Source organism: Rattus norvegicus, chromosome 16 (genome assembly GCF_036323735.1).
Source record: "Rattus norvegicus strain BN/NHsdMcwi chromosome 16, GRCr8, whole genome shotgun sequence".
Classification (NCBI taxonomy): domain Eukaryota; kingdom Metazoa; phylum Chordata; class Mammalia; order Rodentia; family Muridae; genus Rattus; species Rattus norvegicus.
Window position 1 is genome coordinate 17,137,214 of NC_086034.1, and position 20,138 is coordinate 17,157,351.

The 20,138-nt window shown below is 51.3% G+C and overlaps 2 protein-coding genes across 4 annotated transcripts; one reads left to right on the top strand and one right to left on the bottom strand.

Annotated features, from left to right (window-relative positions):
• The first annotated feature begins 1,015 nt into the window (after positions 1-1,015).
• Positions 1,016-10,143, top strand: Haus8l1 (HAUS augmin-like complex, subunit 8 like 1). 3 transcript variants are annotated; one of them, XM_039094994.2, is made up of 7 exons: positions 1,016-1,931; positions 4,109-4,181; positions 4,974-5,069; positions 5,408-5,520; positions 5,815-5,880; positions 5,962-6,120; positions 8,575-10,143. In XM_039094994.2, the coding sequence occupies exons 1-7, from the start codon at positions 1,854-1,856 to the stop codon at positions 8,578-8,580; spliced, it is 591 nt and encodes a 196-aa protein (XP_038950922.1). In that variant the 5' UTR covers positions 1,016-1,853; the 3' UTR covers positions 8,581-10,143. The 3 variants fall into 3 exon arrangements, with proteins under 3 accessions (XP_038950922.1, XP_038950921.1, XP_038950919.1); XM_039094993.2 differs by lacking the exon at positions 8,575-10,143 and adding an exon at positions 6,504-6,831; XM_039094991.2 differs by lacking the exon at positions 8,575-10,143 and adding an exon at positions 6,838-7,752 and having other exon boundaries at positions 1,706-1,931.
• Positions 10,144-14,302: 4,159 nt separating this feature from the next.
• Positions 14,303-16,296, bottom strand: F2rl3 (F2R like thrombin or trypsin receptor 3). The gene is given in 2 exon segments (NM_053808.1): positions 14,303-15,914; positions 16,215-16,296. Coding segments are annotated over 2 exon segments (1,161 nt in total). The 3' UTR covers positions 14,303-14,835.
• Positions 16,297-20,138: the final 3,842 nt, after the last annotated feature.

Here is a 20,138-nt window from a genome sequence, read left to right on the forward strand (position 1 = left end):
AGAAACATGCCCACAGCCAGGCTCAGTGAAAACTGCCCCCCCTAGAGCATGTCATGTTCTGGAAGGTGACCCCAGTGTGGTTGTCAACTGTGTGGACAGGAGTTCTGGATTGTTTGCCATCACACTGCCTGGAAACAGGTGGCCAGGGGTTATACTGCTGCCCACCCAGTACCTAATAGGAACTGTCCCCCATGGGAAAACCCAGCAAGGCCTGCCGATAGGTTCTGTCTAGTCCCTGGGGCACTGCCAACTCTCCTGCCAAAAGACCCCTGACCGAGCCTCTCTGGCTATGTTACAGACACAGGCTGTGGCACTCTGTGACCAGCTCTGGCCCTTGCTTCAGGAACTGCTCTCTCGGAGGCAAGGACAAGGCTCATGGGTAAAGCTAACAGAGCTAGCTCAGCAAGCCTCATCCCACACCGGAAGGAAACTGATAAGGCTTCTTGCTCAAAACGCTTGTAGCCCTGCCAGGCTGTGGGCAGAGGGCAAGGAAGTCAGTGTCACGTTAGGAGAATGTTCCTTGGGCAGCCCCTTCTTCCCAGGTTAGTGTGCCTGCTTCTTGGAAAATCCCTCCCATGGGGACCGCCTAGGGAGCCCTTGCCCACTAGCCATTGCCACAGGAGCGTCCTGACACAAGGATGAAGCCTTCCCGACAGCAGCATGGTACCCACCTTCAAACCTCTGCCCAGCTGCCCACAAGCACTTGGGGTGGGGCTAGGGTTCTGCTTGAGCCTAGGGCTTTAAACCCAATGAAAGCCTGGTGCAAAGATAAAATACCTATACATACATAAAATACACACAGACAGAGACAGTAGGAGAGAGGTCCAGGCCTCTGCTGGGGATCCTAGGCAGGGACTTTACTGCTGAGTCAGTTCTGAGAATTAGAGCTTCATGACAGCTCTCTCAGGAAGACTTGTTGCCTGTCTGGCTTCCGGCACACCTTCCTCATGCAATGTTCAGTCTGGGACCTGGAGCTCATCATGGCAGTGTCGTCTAGGGTTCCAGGAATGGATCTTTTTTTTTTTTCCTCTGCTGGCATAAAGAATAAGAAAGTGGGCAAAACAAGGCCAAGCCTTCCTAGAGTTGAAGCCCAGAACACACAAGACTCCCCAGGGAGGGGCCCATCCAAGATTCGGCTTATTCCATGGTGAGTGAGAGGTGCCTATGCACACACATGTAGCTGCTCTGGGACTAGAGAGGTCATCGGATCCCCAGAGCTGATGTCACTGATGGCGGTGAGCCTTAGAGAGGCCTTTGGATTCCTAGATCTGACGCTGCAGATGTTTGTGAGCCTCCATGTTGGCGCTGGGGACTAAACTCTGGTTCTCTGCAGGAGCAGCAAGCACTCAACCGATCAGCCATTTCTCCTGCACCTTTTTTAAGAATTACGCTTATTTGCTTGACGGGGGTGGTGATGCCATGATGCACAAGACTGAGGTCAGAAGATAAGGCTTGGGAGTAATTCTCTTTCCATCTTGGTCGCACACATGGAACTGAGATCATCCGACTTGGTGACAAGCCCTCTCTACCCAGTGAGCCATCCTACTGGCCCCTGGCTTTCACTTTCTAGAATGTTTCTGTATTTCATCCTACTTGATGCCTTGATGCTTACTCATAGTCCAGGAACTCACATACCAGAGGCTTCTATAAACGTCTTATAAACACTAAGTATCCTCTCAAGGTGACTATGTGTGCGAGCTGCCCTGTGCATACCTGGAAGGCTGAAGGATCCAGTCTGCAGGGAGCAGAAGGCTGGGTGCTTTTTCTGTCATCGAGCATGAAGGGCCTGTCCTGCTTTTCATTGTAGGGTCCTGGTCCCGCTCTGGGTCTTCCTGGTGCAGTAGTCATGTTCTATGACAAACACTGTGTCTCCTGCAGGAGGAAGAGTGGTCGAGTCCCAGTACCTGCAATATGACAAGAAAACAAAGAAGGTAATGAAGTCCTTTGATCCCACAGCCACTGTGAGTGGGTGAGGCGGAGGGCACATGGGCAGCCACAGTCCAATCCTGGAGGACGCCTTTGGGCCCTTTGCCAGGTGCCTCTGCGACATCCAGGCCTGGACACAGTGAGGACGATGAGTCTGGTTAGTGCAGCATCGGCATATGTCAGTCTCCATGGTCTACGGCCTCCTCACTGGTCCTCTTGCTTTTGAGACCTCTATTATGCCAAGCCTTTTCTTCAGTACCATCGCCTGGATCGCCCAGGTGGCTCCTAAGGGACAGACACTGACAGCAGGCATTTGGTATGGATCACAGGCAAAATTGCCATGGGACATTTTGCCATCCTACCCAGAATGCTGTGACAGGTCCCACTTAGGTGGTGTTCTCTTCTGGAATGTTCTGTGTGGTACTTTGAACTGTGGATAAGAAGGCTAGCAGTTCTTCCTGCTGTCCACACAGTCCTCCAGCACCCTGAAAGCTGCAGTGCTCACCTAGAAGGAAGCACATTCAGGTCAGGGAGTGCCCTGAGGAGCTCAAATCAGCTTCCTGATCGTCCCTGAAGTGACACCTCACCCCTTCAGTGCAGTGGGCCTATGGCTTTCAGGTTCCGGATTATCTGTTAAGCTCAGTTTGTAATCAGAATGTTTTATGTTCAGCCTCTGCCTGGACTGTACTCCGAGAAGAGTGGTGGGGGTTCAAGGGTTCCTGGGGCAGCATCTGGAGAGCAAGCCTAAGTGAAGGGGTTTTTACATCACCCTACAGGCATATTCCCAAAGATAGTTATCCCTGGTTCATTTAAGCTGCTGCTGAAGATGCCTTGAAGGCATGGCCACAGCGCCCCCCTGTGTTCACATGTGATGTTTCCATTCAAGAGCTCTGATACCAGCCTTCTCCTACCCCAGCAGGTGGCCCCTGCATCAGGCTGGAGTTTTGAGTATCTGTGTTGTCATGGTAACACCTGCTGTTTTCTCCTGGGGCAGAACAGATCTCAAAAGGTCTGAGCCAGTGTGGCATTCTCTCACTGGTTGAGGATTCTTGGAGAGCCTCATCTCCAATTCCTGAGTGAAGGTGTAGAGTAGGAGAACTCCTGGATGTGAAATTCAGTGTTTCCAGATTCCAGGTTTGGGATGAGAAGTACTCGGTGTGTGCATGTATACATGTGTCTGTGTGCATGCACACGCAGGCCAGGAATGAACACCAGGACCTTCCTCAGTCACTGTGCACCTTGTCTGCAAACAAACTCTCACACAGAAACTGTGGCTCACAGATGAAGCTGGACAGGCTTAGAGTCCCACAGAGCCTTCTGCTGCCAACCTTTGAACGGGTGACAGTTGTGTGTGTGTGTGTGTGTGTGTGTGTGTGTGAGAGAGAGAGAGAGAGAGAGAGAGAGAGAGAGAGAGAGAGAGAGAGAGAGAATCTCAATATGCAGCAGGAGTCCCTGCAGCGTGAGCATTGCCAGGGCAGACACATGCTTGACTGTCAGGCAGGCAAGAAGCAGACCTCATGTTAATGCTCTTGGTTAATGGTTAGAGCTCATGGTTGATGCTCTTCCTGCCCTTGAAGGCCTGGCTGGCACCTGCCTGGAGACTGCTGGCTCTGATGCTGGCCTAGACAGCCAGGGCCACGGCTGATGGATGCCCAGAGTGACCCTCATTCTTGGCAAACTTCTCTACTCCAGTCTGAATGTGCTTGGGTGTTTAATGCAAGGACTGGGTTTAGATTTCCTGTTCCATCCTGCTGCCTCCTTGTCTTCCTCAGAGGGTTACCTGCCCCAGTGATGAAGGAGAAGGGTGAGAACCACAGCACCACCCTACCATGCTTCTGCTTGCTGATCTGTGGTATCTGTCGACATAGAACCGTTCCTGTGGTGGTCCTGTTGCTGTCTGTAAGCTTTGAGGACTTATGCCAGTGTAGGAATGTGTAGAGTCATCCTGGGAACACTACAGGAAGTTGGTCTTCAGGTCCACAAAGCACAGACCTGAAGAGATACCCAGGTTTTGAAGGAGGTCCAGTAGATGTGCTGTTAGTTTCCTGTGTTTGATTCATGTGACTGTCCCCTGCTTAACAAAATGTATACACAAAACACTTAAGTGTCCCGCTGACCTCTGAGAAAGAACAACGGGAAGATGGCTTGGCCTCTTCACTCTCTGTTTCTGTCCACATAACAGGTTTCTGTAGCAGCCAAAGGAGAGAAGCCCCCCACCGAGGGAAGGAAGGCCAGCACAGTGCCTTGGAGCAGAGGTGGGGCCTGGCTGTGGAGGGGGACAAGTGGCTGGGTATAGGGACTCTAGGATCAGGAAAGAGGCTGCCTGGCATCCCATCCCCCACAGCAATGAAGACAACCACACACAATCAGGCTCATAGGCCGGTCTGATCCAGACAGTCCCTCGCTTCCCAATGATTATAGATTGTGTCAGGGGAGCACCATGGGCTCTCTGTAAGAAAGGTTCAAGTGTTTATTAAGGGATCATGGGGCAGAGTGTATGAGGGCACAGCCATATGTCTACAGAACTACTTGTAGATCCAGAGAGCAGGGAGGGAATGACCAGGAGCTCCTACCTGCTGCTGCCTTATGGTTTCTGCAGAAATTATAGCCCAGTGTCAATTGGGAAGTGGAGACAAAATCAGTTCAGGGTCTTTGGCCACATGAGGAGATTGAGGCCAGCCATGTGCTGTGGCATCAGGAACAACAACCAGCAATGAGAAAATGAAATATAAAAATTGGCTGCTCAGCTTTGATACTGCTGACTGCTGACCTGGCCAGGTGCATCCTGTTCACCAAAGTCTCACCCAACAGCTGTGGCTTCACCCACCAAAAATCACAAGCAAGTGGCCCAGCTCCAAATCCAAATGTGTGCATACATTGCCATGGCTCAGGTACTGTTTCAACTCAGCTGCACAGCTCTCAGGATCCATGAGAGTCCAGCATGCACACACCTGAAAGAAACGGTCCTGGAGCCTCAAGCAGTACTGAGGGGTGTGGGCCTCTGCCTCACTCCCCAGTGGAACTGATCTTGGCATTCTTTTGGACAGAAGAGAGCAAAGTGATGGGGACAAGCAACCTGCAGTCTACCATGCTGGAAGGGCATGGCTTGAATCCACCAGACCTAGACCTTTCTGTTATTGACGGTAAGTGGTTTCTTTATTTTCGGGCGAAGCTTGCTAGGATGGTCCCCAACCTTGGATAGCCCTATTGCTAAGTTGACTCGCTCTGTGAGAGCAGCATGTACCTTTCATGCGCACCAAGCCTGGCATTGTGAGTCCCCGTGTGGTCCCAGTCCCCATGTGGTCCCAGCTCGGCTTGTTCTGCAAGACTGGTCTCCTGTCAGGTGGGGTGGCAACTGCAGTACAGGCCCCAGGCAGTGCTGGGGCAGGAGGATTGAGTCTTAGGCCAGCCTGGGCTACCTCTTCAGAAACCAAGTGGAAAACACTCTTTTTAAAATAAAATGACATGGACTTTCTTTCAGACAAAAGCATGTCCAGGAAGGCTCCCCAGCTAGAAAGGTCAGTGGCAGGAACTGATAAGTCCACATCCCTTTTGAGACCTGACCAAAAAAGGACACTTCGAAAGAAAAGACGGGTGAGCCTGGGGACAGAAAACAGGTCTCACTCCCTGCAGACAGGGCTCCAGGGGCAGAGTGAATTGGCCCTCTGGCTGGAGACCAGGGTTATAATACCCATGAGTCCTTGCTCGGGTCGGTGTGTCCACACAGTGAGCAGGGACACCCGTAATTCTATCCCAGGCAAGATGAGAGCAGGGCTCCATCTTAGCCGAGCAGACTTGTTCTGTCTGAACCTACAAAGTACACAGAAGAGGGGGTTCTGCCATGGGTACAGCCAGTCCTCTGGGAACTGAAGAGCTGGACCCCTGCAGGATCTGCAGGAGACCATGGACATGATGGAGTCGCAGACGCTGCTGATGACCCTGCTGTCTGTGAAGGTGAGCATAGTTCAGCCTCATGTGTCCCTGTGTGTCTTCTGTCCTCTTCCCACCCCACCTGAGTCAGTCTGGTGCCCACAGGTGGAGAACAACCTGGCTCTGCTGGAGGAGAAGGCGGAGAAGGACTTGGCAGCCATGTGCCATGAGAAGGAGAGGCTGCAGAGGCAGGCACTGGAGCTGAGGCGTCAGCTGCTTCTCAGACAGAAACATCAGGAGCTGGCGGCTGCCCTGGATGCCCAGGTGGGTCTGAGCATGCTCCTGAAGCACCCAGGGCACACAAGGGAGGGACAGTCAGGGTGTCACCATTTGCACTCTCACAACTCTGCTCAGGCTCCTGGTGTCAGCATGGTGCTGTATTAGGACGTTTGAGAGGAAAGGGTCTGTCTGGCTTACACTTCCATATCACTGTTCATCACAGAAGGTGGTCATGAACTCACACAGGGCAGGAACCTGGAGGCAGGAGCTCTGATGGAGAGGCCATGAAGGAGTCCTGCTTACTGGCTTGTGCCCCATGGTTCGCTCGGCCTCCTTTCTTACAGAAGCCAGGACCACCAGCCCAGGGATGGCTCCACCCACAATGGGCTGGGCCCTCCCCCATCAGTAATTGAAAAAATGCTTTACAGCTGGATCTTGTGGAGGCATTTCCTCAACTGAGGCTCCTTCCTTTCTGACGTCAACCGGACACACAAAACCAGCTAGGACATACTGTGTGTGGACACCTGTCTGCCACATTTTCTACCAATCGGCTGCCATCCCACCCTGGTGCTTAACACAGTGACTGTCCCACCCAGGGCAGGTCAGAGTGGATCCAGATGCCTGGACAGGCTGGTCCGTGAGGCTGGAGACATGCAGTGCCAGAGCAGGGCTTAGCATACGCAGGACTAGTCCATCTCACAGATCATTCCTGTCTGTGTGGGCGAGCACAGCATGTTCTACCGTGTCCCCTCCCACCTGCAGACTGAGGTGCTGAGCCCTCTTCCGCCTGTGTTAGAGCGCTTCAAAGAGGAATACAAGACACTGGGCAGAGCCCTGGACACCACGAGGCACGAGCTGTCCATGCAGGCTGTCCACATGGAAGGAAGTGGGCAGGAGCTCCTAGGTAGGCATCTCCACGGCAGGAAGGAGCCCCAAGACCCACATGTGACATCCTAGGTGCCTCAGCTCTGGCATGGTTCCAGAACCCATGTCCTCACCAGTGCGGGTAGGAAAGTGGGTAACTGAGTAAGAGATTCTGTCCGCAGGCTGCTGTGAGGACAGCTGGATGGTACTGGGGAAAGGGGCTCCTGAACTGATCCTGGGCCCTACCAGTGGGGTGGGGTGTTGGTGAGGAAGTCACGGTAGACCAGTGCTGATGCACTTCGGTGAGTCTCTGGAGCAGCCCACTTCACGGGGATGGCTGAGCTGTACAGGGTTTGCTTCCTGCTCTCTTCCCTCATGTCCAGTGGTTGCTTTCAGGACCCCAAAGCATAACTAAAGCTGTGGACGCTCAAGTTTCTTCTAAAGCAGCAGAGTGGGACTGGGCACAGTTGTATGACTGACACCGCAGCTCTTGGGGACTAAGGCAGGAGGGGATCACTAGAGCTCGGTAGTTAGAGTCCAGCCTGGGCTACGCAACAAACCATAAAAGCTACAATGGCCTGCAGCTATCCTTTCAACACTTGGAGCCTGTGAGATCCAGGTTATCCTGAGCTACAAAGTGAGAGCTTGGGTCCAAAAAAAGGGCACAGAGTTTACCTGGAACCTCAGACATCCTCCATAAACTAAACCCCCCCTAGCTGTCTTGCTGCACTCATCACAGGCCTCTGCACTGCCTGCCAAGGTGAGGACAGAAGGGCAGGCTGTGTGTACTGCACACCTGCCAGGAATGGGGATTTTCACCCCCTTGGCCTGTGCTTGGTTGCATGTGTGGGGCTGTCCTGGGCCTGGGACATTTGTGGTTGTCAGAACATCAACACCTCCTTAAGCTGTTGCGGGTAACATTTGGTATTTGGGTATTTCGGCACATACATAATGCCAGGGCATAAGTGTAGAGGGCAGAGGACAGTTTTCAGAGTCTTTCCTCTTTCCTCTATGTGGGTCCCAGGGATCCACATGAGTTCAGCAAGTAGCATTGGCAGCAATCAGCTGCATCCGCTGAGCCATTTTGTCCAACCCAAGAGAATCTTGCTCTGTCTGCTCTCACAATGCTAAATGCATTCAAGTAGATGGATCCTAAAGGACTCTGCAGGGACTATGAAGTATGCCACACCCACCACTGTCCTACGCTGTCCTACAGGGTAGATCAGCCACCACTCACATGGACAGGGGAGGCAGGGTCTTTGTCTTGCTCCCACTGTCTAGCAAGCACACAGGTTACCCGTCTGTGTCCTGAGTGGTAGAGCAGATGCACCCGAAATCCACATTGTGGCTCATGCCCTCAGTCACCTAGAGCCTGTTAAAGTCTCTGTGGACACCTGGTCATTGGATAAAGCAATAGACAGACGGCATGGCCATGTAGTGATGGGCTGAGGCTCACCTCTTGGGTTCGCTCCAACAAGGTCTCCTCATGTAAAGTTTGCCCACTGTTGAGGGTGTGAAAGGCTTGCCACTGAGGTCCCAGATACCCAGGAGTCCGGGGCAGAATGAAGGCATGCATTCAAGGTTGGCTGCTCCTTGCTTTATGGAGAGACTTTATACAGAATTCTTGCTTGCTAGGCCTGACAGCAAAGGCCTGCCATCTCAGCTACATGAAGGGCTGAGGCAGAAGGATCATCAGTTCAAGCTCAGCCTGGAGAACTTGGATGCTTTCTCAAGAAGTAAAAAGAGAGAGGGATGGAAATGGAGAAAACTCAGAGTCAAGAATTCTTACTCAGCATGTACAATAACCTGGATCTGTCCCAGCAACATGGACACACACATGCCCACCAAGTTTGCAGCCAATTTAAACATTCTACCCTGCCTTACAACTCTTGCTCACTTCCGAAGACACTTAGGTGTCAGAAGCCATAACAAGGACAAGCTAATAACTAGCAGGTGATCATCCTGAGATGGCCAGCCTTGGATTATTATATAATCTGCAACTGGTTCGCCCTTATTAAGCATTCATTTTAGGAAAGATTCCTGCTATTAAATGTTTTTCCTATTGTTATTATTAAACATATATAGCAATCATTAAGTAATAGCACACCCCTTTGGAGCAGATCTCTGCATATCTACGAAGATGTACTGTCTGGTAGTGATGCTATGTAGACAAATAGATGATTTCTTAAGTCTTAATGATGATCCTATAAGAATTCCTAAAATTATATCAGTGATTATTAAGCTCTTTTATACTGGGGCGGCTATAAAGTCATTTTTCTGATAGTCAAAACTGCAATGAGAACTCTGCCAGTCTCCCAAGTGTCACCAGTTAATTGCTCTTAGATGCTAACCAGACTTTCTCCTACTCAGAGCACATTCCAAGAGGTTGAAAAATAATTAACCAAAGGTCATAAAGAGGGAACTAATGATTTATTATAGGTGCTAGGACAGAGGATAAAATATTGACTGGGTTTATCTATGCAAAACTTCACTAATAACTTCGTTATGAAGTGAACCTGTGGAGCTAAGACAGGTGATGGATGTTTAGCCAGATAATTACTCCTGATAGATATGCATGCAAAGTCTCTGGTGTAAACTTCTTGTTTGATTAATTATTTGAATTTTTGTGTAAACTTCTGATGAACTTTTTACCATGTGATCATGTGTTCTGAAAGATGTATAAGTGATGAGGATAAAGAGAAGAGTCAGGACTGAGCTGGAGAGGACTGGGCGAAGGAGAACTGAGCTAAGAAGTGTGCTAAGAACTGAGCTGAATTGAGCTAAGGAGAACTGAGCTAAAAAGATCTGGGCTGAGAAGAAATGCAGAGAGGAATAACTTAGAGACTATTGGTAATATAAGAGAGCGATGTGCAGAATGCAGAGGGAAAGAGGAAAAACAAAGAAGCTGCAGAAAGCAGAAGGAGCAGGCAGGCTTCTCCTTACCACAGGACAGAACAGGTACTTTCTTAATAACAAGGCAGACTTAGTCTTATTAAAAAGAACAAGCCTTTTTTTCTAACAAACTTGGGCTTAATTCAATTAGCAATAAAAGGGTAGAAGCTATTTCTTTCTCTATGTAATAAAGATTGGAGCTAATCTTTCATCCAGAATGAGTGAGTTCTTTCTGCACTGGTGCTTGGTCTTTGCTCCATATGTGTGTGTAAGAATGTAATTGTGAGAATGCATGTAATCTGAGCCCAACTGATCGAGTAGAAATGTATACATGCGCATTTGTGAATCTGTATATGAACTTATATAAATGTATTCATATTTGCCTATATACAAGTTTTCCTTCTGCAAGCACTATTCACTCTCTTGGTTCAATAGAAGTTTATTGCTCCAAACTTCCCCCTAGCCTGACAAGCAGGAGGCATAGGGACAAAAGGGAAAAGACTCTAGCAATTAATCCTTTACTTTATCTCCTGCTGTTTCAGGATGAGGTGCTAAATGCCAGAGACTACAGTTTCTGGCCTCAGAGGAACACAGAAGGCAGGTCAGTTACAGTAGCAGAGCATAGTAACTTAGACATAGATAAGTAAATCAGCTACAGTAACATAGTAACTTAGACTTAGATAAGTAAACTTATTATTATACAGCAACCCTAAATATCTCGTAAGACAAAGTCTTACCCTCCTCCAATGCTCTTCCCCCTCTGCTGCCTCAAGAAGAAACAATGAGAAAGAAGACTAATGCCAGAGCTGGCCCCTGGCACTTAGGGTTCAGAATAAATCCTGAAATTGAGTTCAGTCCCCAGGACTGAGATGGAAGGAGAGAACAGTCTTCTGTTCTGTTCCTTTGTTTATTGTTGTCCTTTGACATCCACAGGAAGCTGTGTGGTTTCTGCACCACACAGACACGCAGTTTTTGTTGTTTTTTTTTTTTATTTTTTTTCTAAGGTCCCCATTAGAGTTCTTGGCTACAGGCAAAATTGTCTCTTCTCTTTCTCTGTCCACAAGACTTGTCAGCCAGGTGGTAGAACTTTCCTCCCGGGCCAGTAAAGAGGCAGCTTTGTGTACCAGGAAGTCTGGGAAGAGGCACAGGGCACCCTCACCAGCAGCCAGGGATACTTCAGTCCAGATGCCCGCAGGGACCACAGTCCCACCCAGGACAGGACAAATTCCAGCAGTCCTGACCCTTGTTTGCCTCAGGGCTGCCTGCCCTGCCACCAGTGAATCCAAAGTCCCCACCCTGTCCTTGATGCATGTAAATGTCAATGTTGCTTTTATTTCCTCAGATGAAGGATTGAGACAAGAGCCTGTGAGCCATACCCCTTGAATTGAACCCACAGCCTTGTTTTCTCTGTTCTATAAGACAGCTGCAAGCCTCCCTACACTGTAATCTTCCAGGGTGACTGACTGAATCCCTTTCTTTCTGCTTCTGATGATTTGCTCTGCTTGGTCTCATACTAACCTTGGCAGTATGTCCTAAGCTTCTGGCTCCTTCTCATCCTCTGGCTTGTTCTGTCTTCACCTGTGTCTAATCTGTCTCTGTAAAACCATCCTGGTACAACTACCATACATGCACCACACCATACTTATCTCTCTCCTCTCTCCCTCAGTGTGTGCAGAGGCCATTGGATTCCCAAGCAGAGTAAGGTGTCAAGATGTAGGCAGAAAAAGTGGGAACACATTCTGATGTCCGTGGTGGCTCAGCAGGTCAACGTGCTGGCTCCCGTACCTGATGACCTGAGTTTTGTTCCTGAAACAACACATGGTGGGAGGAGAGGACAGACTCCTGCAAGTTTTCCTCAGCTCTACACACTTGGTCTGTCACACACACACACACACACACACACACACACACACACAGAGTACATAAATACATGGGTAAATAAATGTCAAAAGGAATGAGGGCGGGGCTCAGGTAGGCTTGCCTAGCATGTACAAGGCTTATGTTTAATCCAAAGGACTGAGGAAACAAATTCTATTTGAATCAAACATGCAGGCAGTCTCTCTTGTTATAATTTCCTCAAACATCCAGGACACAGACTGGGCAAGGCTTGATGGCACAGGCCTTCAATCCCAGCATTTGGAAGGCAGCAGGAGGGTTTTAGAAGGAGGGAAGGGAGCCTTCTGGGGCTGGTAGCTGTAAAGGTTGTCAGGTCGCTCTGCAACACAAGTGACCAAGCTGTTACTACAGGGGAGGTTGCTCACTTCTGGGCCTGGGCTCTCCAGGACTGGCTCAGAGACCTGCCACATCCGGCCTAGCCACACAATCTCTGCACAGGGTCTTGAAGTACCATCCTCAGAACCGCAGCTGAGGGGTGACAGTAGATAGAGGCTTGTCCTGGAGGTGCCATCCAGACCTAGACAGTGTGGGTCAGCTGTTCAACCTGGCACAGGGGGTTCAAGGCCATCCTGGGTTACACAGTGAAACTGTCTCATTAAAAGGCTGCAGAGATGTCTTCACAGTTAAGAGGGCTTGATGCTCTAACAGGGGACCAGGGCTTGATTCCCAGCACCCACGTTGAATGAACTACAGGGTGGGGACCTGGTATTCACTGGTGGCAGGACAGGTTGCCTGAGGCAATCAAGGGTCAGGCCTGCTTTAATTTGTCCCATCCTGGGAGGGACTGTGGTCTCTGCAGGCATCTGGACTGACATAGCCCTGACTGCTGGTGAGGGTGACCTCTGACTCTTTCCAGACTTCCTGGTTCATCAAAGCTCCCTATGTTACTTCTGGTCTTTGGGCTTATCACAGCAATAGTAACTAAACCAGGATAGTCCCCCAAAGTGCCCAGTTCACCATGACCCACCATCAAGGCCCTCTGCCCTCCCACAAAAACTCTTCTGGCTTGGGCTGGCAGACTGGGGGTTTCTGGTATGAACAAAGTGCTTTCCAATAAACAGAGCAGCCCAGTGTGTGTGTGTGTGTGTGTGTGTGTGTGTGTGTGTGTGTGTGTGTGTGTGTGTCTGTGTCTGTGTCTGTGTCTGTGTGTGTCTCTGTGTGTGTGTCTGTGTCTGTGTGTGTCTGTGTGTGTGTGTGCACATGAGCACCCCCAGCATTCTGTCCTAGACTTACATACCAACTCCAGGCTGTGTACCTGTCTCCTCACTGTCCACTCTATCAGCTGTTACCCTGGGTCCCTGAAGGCCCAAGTCATGCATGCACCACCCCCCATTCCAGGTCTGGGCTCAGGGCCCATGGGCAGGGAGTTGGAGCACAGTTATTCCTTCATTTATAGAAGCCATTGTTGCTGCCCAGCCTTCCACAAGCAGGACATATCCCTTCTGATTCCAGAGAGCGTTTGCCCTTGAGATCAGACCAGGGGCAAAGGGCAGAAGAGGCAAAGTCAGAAGACAGTAGGTGGGAAGCAAGCCAAGGGGGAGTCGGGGGAGGGATATGGGGAGGTGTGAGGCCTGTGCAGGGTTGGGGCAGCTCGTAGAGTAGAGCAGGGTGGCCTCCCTGGTGTCGGGGTGTTGCTCAGTCTCTGGTCAGATCTGTGCAGGTCTTTCCAGTTTCCATTTGTGGTTGGGACACAGTGGTCCCCAAAGTCCCTAGCAGATCTGTGGGCACTCTTCACAGACGCCACACACTTGAAAGGCCAAGGCCCAAGACTGCTGCAGCCTGGAATGTCTGTCATCCTCGCAGCTGGAACCCAGCTCTGCTAGCCAGGAAGAGGTGCTGTGCCCGCTGCTCTGGAAACCACTGGGTCACAAGCTGATCCTCACACCCACTGCAGTCTTCAGACTTCTGCAGACAACAGAATAGGGCTAGTTCTTTTCTCATGCAGGGCCTGGCTACAGGTGACCTAGGGGCACAGTGGACCGCCCTGAGGCACCAGTAGTCCTCCTGCAGCTCGCCTTTGGGGTAGGGTGCCCCAAGAGTCTTGTTAAGTACAGGGACCCCAAGAGCAGAGCTGAGAAGCCAGGTAGGCCTAGGAGTCCTCATTTACCCCTTGCAGCATCTAAGAACAAAGAGCAGAGTTCTGGGAAGGACCCGTGACCCTTTAAAAAGTAAGCATAGAGAGAAGGCAAGATTGCTCAGTGGGTAGTGCCTGCTGTGCATGCCTGAGGACCAGAACCGGTGTAAAAGACAGATGTGGCATACAGAGACAGAAGATGCAGGGACCTTGCTGGCAGACCAGCCTAGCCACAGGAAATGAGTTTCAGATCTGCTGAGAAACCTAATCTCAAAACTTAAGGTAGAGGCCTAATGAGATAACTCAGCAGTGAAGAGCATGCGCTGTTCTTGTTGAGGGCTGGGGTTCCATCTCCAGCATCCAAATGATACCTCACAACCAGCTAGAACTCCAGTTCCAGGGACTCTGACCCTCTTGTAACGTTTGTGGGCACCAGGCACACATGCAGGCAGAACACACACACACACACACACACACACACACACACACACAAAGTATCTTCTTACAAAATTTAAAGGTAGAGAGGGAATTGAGGTACACACCCATCATCCTTTGGCCTCTTCGAGTACCCACAGGCACATACAATATACATGTGAAGACACATCTACGCTGTGCAGACACATGCAAAGCACAACAGTGTGAAGTTCTAAGAGGCACAATGACAAAATCAGGGTGTCTGGGGCTGGATCCTCTGAGTGGGAAACAGGCTCAATTCTGCTTTCTCAGCATCCTCGTGACCTCGTGATACCTCTCCACCTCTGGACTCTCGCATAGCCCAGCCTAGCTTCGAAGTCACTACATAGTCAAAGACAATGCTGGGCTTCTGATCCTCCTCTCCACCTCCCTAGTGCTGGGGTGACAGGTGTATGGTACCCAGGCCTTTTACCAGGGCATTTCCAGTGGACCTCAGCTCCACTAATGAAGGTCGCGCCAAGTGCATATCCAAATAAGGTCATGTCCTGAGGGTTCAGGAGGGACAGTTTAAGGGGAGATCCAGTCGAGTCTGAACGTCCCCTTCCCAACTCAGCTAACAGTCACAGAAGTGTAGAGGAGCAAATGGCAGTCCCTCGGCTTCCAGCCTCCCTGGAGGCCTGAGAGGAGCTGCTGGCCTTCAGCTGGCGACACAACATAGCCCGTACCTTCTCCCTGAACTCGTGGGACACATAGTAGTAGATGAAAGGGTCTACGCAGCTGTTAAGGGTGCTGAGTGCCAGGCTGGGAACATAGGCTCCATAGAGATTGCCCCAGGCCTCAGGGCTTGGGTTTGAATAGTGCAGCACCAGAAGCACATTGCTAGGTGTGAAAGCGGCCACTGCTGAGAACAGGACCAGGGCTGTCAGTCTCACTGCATGGCTGTACCGCTGACCATTGGCTGCCAGTGCACGAAGGGTGGCCCCATAGCACAGGACCATGGCCAGCAGTGGCACAAAGCAGCCCAGGACAGCCAGGCAGATGAAGGCCGGTCTCCAATGGGAGGTCTGCTCCGCCAATGGCAGCGCATCATGACACAGCATGCGATCGGAGCCAGCCAATAGGAAGGTCTGCCGATGAAACGTGAGTGGCAAGACTAGAGTGGCTGCAGAGAGCCAGGCCACCAAGCAGAGTATGGTGGTGAGGCGTTGACCACGCAATGCCCGGGCCCGCAAAGGATGCACCAGGGCCAGGTATCTGTCCAGGCTGACTGCGGCCAGAAGCAACACTGAACCATACATGTGGCCATAGAGGGCAGCTGTGGCCACCCGGCAGGCAGCCTCCCCAAACGGCCAGCGCTGGCCACGCAGGTGATAAACCAGTCGTGGTGGGAGCACCAGGGCCAGTAGCAAGTCAGCCACTGCCAGGTTCATGAGCAGAATGGTGGATGGCAAGCGTGGGACCCTTGTGGCCAGCACCCACAGCGCTAGCCCATTGGCAGGCAGCCCCACGACCACCACTAGCCCATAGATGGCAGGTACCAGCCTCGTGGGGACCCACCCCAGAAGCAGTGCTTCAGAGCTGGCTGGGAGCTCCAGCGTGTCACTGTTGTTGGCACAGGGCTTGCCCGGGAAGCCTCGTGGATTAGGCTTGTCTGGGGACTTCGACTCATTAAGTTCTACTGTGGGACGCAGAGAGGCTTCTGTGGGAGAGAGGGGACATCAGTCAATCCCTTCCCTGCCCTGCCCTGCCCTGCCCTGCCCTGCCCTGCCCTGCCCTGCCCTGCCTTTAGGGATACAAGATGAAGGGAGAATGACCTTGAGCGTCTTAGGTATTGTGGGTGCCTAAGCCTCCCCACTCCAGCACTCAGGAACCCTGGGCTGGTGAATGGAAGGATACAGCCCAGCCCCAAAGGCATGGGGGCTTAGGGATCCAAGACTGTAAGCCTGCTCAGCAGTAGCTCCATTTCTGATCCACCCCTTCAAGAGACACAGTCACTCACCTTGGCCTTCCCTGGTACTCTCTACATCGTCGTAGATGCTGGGCGTCTGGCATTCCGCCGGGCTGATGCTGAACCCGAGCATCAGAGGATACAGCAGAAGCCAGCACATGCTGCCAGGATCAGACGCTTTCTGGGCAGCAGCCTGGAACTTCCTGCCCTGTCAACCCCACCCCCACTTCCGGAGTCCTGGTGGAGAGCAACTGTACCTTTGGGGAGATAATCCTACAGCAGAGCTCTGACCCCCATAGACCCACTGGGGTCTGCTTGCTCACCCTGGAGCCCATCGAAGGTCCCTGTGTGCACTCCGGAGGTCCGAGTATCCTGACTAGGTCTCTCTCTCTCTCTCTCCAAATGCCTCACAAAGAACTGGGCCAAGGATGGGAGAAGAGAGTCCTAGGCTTCAGCCCTATCCCTACCCCCTACTGAATCTCCAGCACACCCCCCAACCCCACACAGCAGGAAACATCTGTGGATCAAGTGGTCACTTCCTGTTGGCTACTCACACAGCTCCTGTTTAGATGACAGTCCAGCCTTCCTCCAAGTCACCCCACCACATGGGCTTCTTAGCCCTTCCAGAAGCCACCCACTACTTCCTATCTGTGGCTGGAGGGCAGTAGCCCAACCCCCAGTGCGTCCTGGCTCTATCAGAGCAGATCAACAAGGGCCAGCAAGATGCCGACAGGTGAAGAAGGTGCTTGCCGCACAGCCTGATGGCCTGCATTAATACGCAGGGCCAACTTGGTGGAGGGAGGGAGGGAACTCCCAGTCTCTGGCTCTATCCTCCGGCTTCCACATGCGCGTCTCTGGCATCTGAACACATGCATCTGCACACATACACATAAATTAGGGTGGGCATGGCAACATAGCCTGTAATCCCAGCACTCCAGGAAGCCAAGGCAGGCAGATCCCTGTGAGTTCAAGGATAGCCTGGTCTATGTAATAAGCTCCAGGACAGCAGGACTACATAGTAAGACCCTGTCTCTAAATAGATAAGTAAATAGATAGGTAGGTAGGTAGGTAGGTAGGTAGGTAGGTAGGTAGGTAGATGGATAGATAGATTGATAGATAGATAGATAGATAGATAGATAGATAGATAGATAGATAGATAGATAGATAGATAAAGATAGATGTGACAGAACTATCCAGAGTACCCTAAGTCCTCTGGTGGGGGCGGGGGGTGAACTGGCTGGTTTTGTGTGTCAACTTGACATACACTAGAGTCATCAGGGAGGAAGGAGCCTCAATTGACGAAATGTCTCCATGAGGCATTTTCTCAACTAGTGATCAATGGAGGAGAGCCCAGCCCATTTTTGGCAGTGCCATCCCTGGGCTGGTGGTTCTGGGTTCTATAAGAAAGCAGACTGAGCAAGCCATGGGGAGCAAGCCAGTAAGCAGCACCCTCCACGGCCTCTGCATCAGCTCCTGCCTCCAGGTTCCTGCCCTGTGAGTTCCTGTCCCGACTTCCTCCAATAATGAATAGTGCTATGGAGGTATAAGCCAAATAAACTTACTCCTTTCCAACTTGCTTTTTGGCCACAGGGTTTTGTTGCAGCAGTTAAAACCCTGAGATAGAGCCACCCCACCATTTGGACGCCTCTCTTGCCCCAGCTCCTTGCCAGGAGTAAAATGAGGTGCAGGAATGAGAGCCTGGGGTCATCTGGGGATAGCTGAGGTCTATGCCCTCCCATAAACCTGACACTGAATACCTGCTATAAGGCTGAGTGTGGGGGCCCCTGGGGACACCAGTCACTGGCCCTCAAAGCTCCTATGGGGTAGGTGGCCTGGCCTCAGCAAAGGTCCCTGAGCTGGCTTGGTGTCCTCAACACTTTGGGGAGTTGTCACAGGCTCTACTCAGTCAGAAACCCTGTGTTCAGATGAGGTACTGGGCACATCTGTTGTCTCAGCATTTGGAAGCTGAGGCAGGAGAATTGCAATTTTGAGTGCAGTTGGGGCTATGTGATGACAGACAGTCCACAATAACTGGTGGGGAGAGGGTTGGTATAGAGATGTTACTGTGAAGGCATAAGGACCTGAGTTCAAATCCCCAGCACCCTGTAAGAAAGCTGAGCACGGCAGAGCACATCTGTAAACCACGCTGGAAACAGGGGTTCTGAAGACTCACTGGTCAGCACACACAGCCCATCAGCGAGTGCTAGGAGAAGGCACAGCACTTAGACCTCTACCCTCTGCATGCTCACACAAAGCTTTCTGCAGAGGGGTGGGGGAGGGAGAGAAGAGACTGGGGTTCAGAGAGGCAGGTGCACACACATCTGAGGGAGTGGAGCTCAATGTCACACTGTATGCTGAAAACCCAGGTTCGTGCCCAACAATGTTTAAAAAAAAATCTGGGGGTTGGGGATTTAGCTCAGTGGTAGAGCGCTTGCCTAGGAAGCGCAAAGCCCTGGGTTCGGTCCCTAGCTCCGGAAAAAAGAACCAAAAAAAAAAAAAAAAAAATCTGCTTTCAAGGACTCCAGGGCCCTTGGGTATGCTGGACTCTGGTGGCCAAAGTCTGGAAACATGAAACCAATTCAGGAGGGAGGGGAAGAGGCCCTAAGCTAGCAGGATGTGAATGAGCACTCCCATAGGTTAAGCCCTGCACTGGAGGGATGCCAGAGGTGTGGGGGTATCCAGCCTTCTCAGGCACAACCAGGGAATGGAGGTTTGGTAAGTGTATATGACCTAAAAGCTTCTGTGTCTGGAGCTGAGGCCAGGACACACACACACACACACACACACACACACACACACACACACACACACGCACAGGAAGAGGTTTGGAGCAGGATGTTTGTGTCCAGGGTGGGGTTGAGGGAGAAGCAGGTGGGGAGGGGCGCCCATCAGGATCAGTATTGAGACATTCGAGGGCAGGGCTCCTGAGGACGGAATGCTCCCTGGTTCCAGTCCTAAATAAGGGAGGGCGTTCACTACATCCACCCTGCAAAAGACCCTTGAGGAGGCCCTAGTGTCAAGTGAACTAAGTCCGTCTGTGGGATTTACTTCAGACACACCCAAAGACGGCATCAGATCCCATTACAGAGGGTTGTGAGCCACCACTTTGGTGCTAGGAATTGAACTCAGGACCTCTGGAAGAGCAGTCAGTGCTCTTAACCTCTGAGCCATCTCTGCAGACCCAGCTTTGAACTTTTACGTTACTGTCACATTGGTTTGTTTGTGTGTGACCCAGTCTCCCCCACCACACACATACCTCAAGGTTTTCCTGGTTGCTGAGGGTGTTGAATCCTCTGGAACTACTTGGGTGTGAGCCTCCAAGTAGATGCTGGGAATCAAACCTGAGTCCTCTACAAGAGCAGCCGGCGTTCTTAACCATTGCCATCTCACTAGCTCCTCATTATGAATGGTTTCTGTTGTTGATGGTGATTGGTTTTCTTTCTTTTCTTTTTTTCTCTAGATGATTTTTCTGTGTAGCCCTGGCCATCCTGGAACTCTCTGTAAACCAAGCTGGTCTCAAACTCAGGGATCTTCCTGCCTCTGCCCACTCCCCAGGGTGAGGCTTAAAGGCCTGCAGCACCAGCACCATCCAGCCCCAGCACAATTTTAGAAGAAAAATCTGTTACAGCTTAAGGGGTTCTGTGAGTACAGCAAGTGTATGGGACTTGCTTGTCTCCTTCCACCACGTTGAGCCTGGGGATCAAGCTCCAGGTGTTAGTCCCTTGAGTCACTGTACTGTCCACACCCCAAATGGATTTGTATAATCACAACCCAAGTATAGAGAAGAGGTGCCTCTACTGGATGTGAAAAGATAGTTGGCAAAGAATATTCTAGAAAGTGCTCCCAGGTTGAGGGAACTGCTGTCACTTTGGGCAGTTTCTGCCTCTCTGAGGAAGGACTGATGCCACTTTAAGACTTATCTGTATGTAAGACCTGCCTAGGACTTTTGTAGGAAATGACGAAGGACCCTGAGGC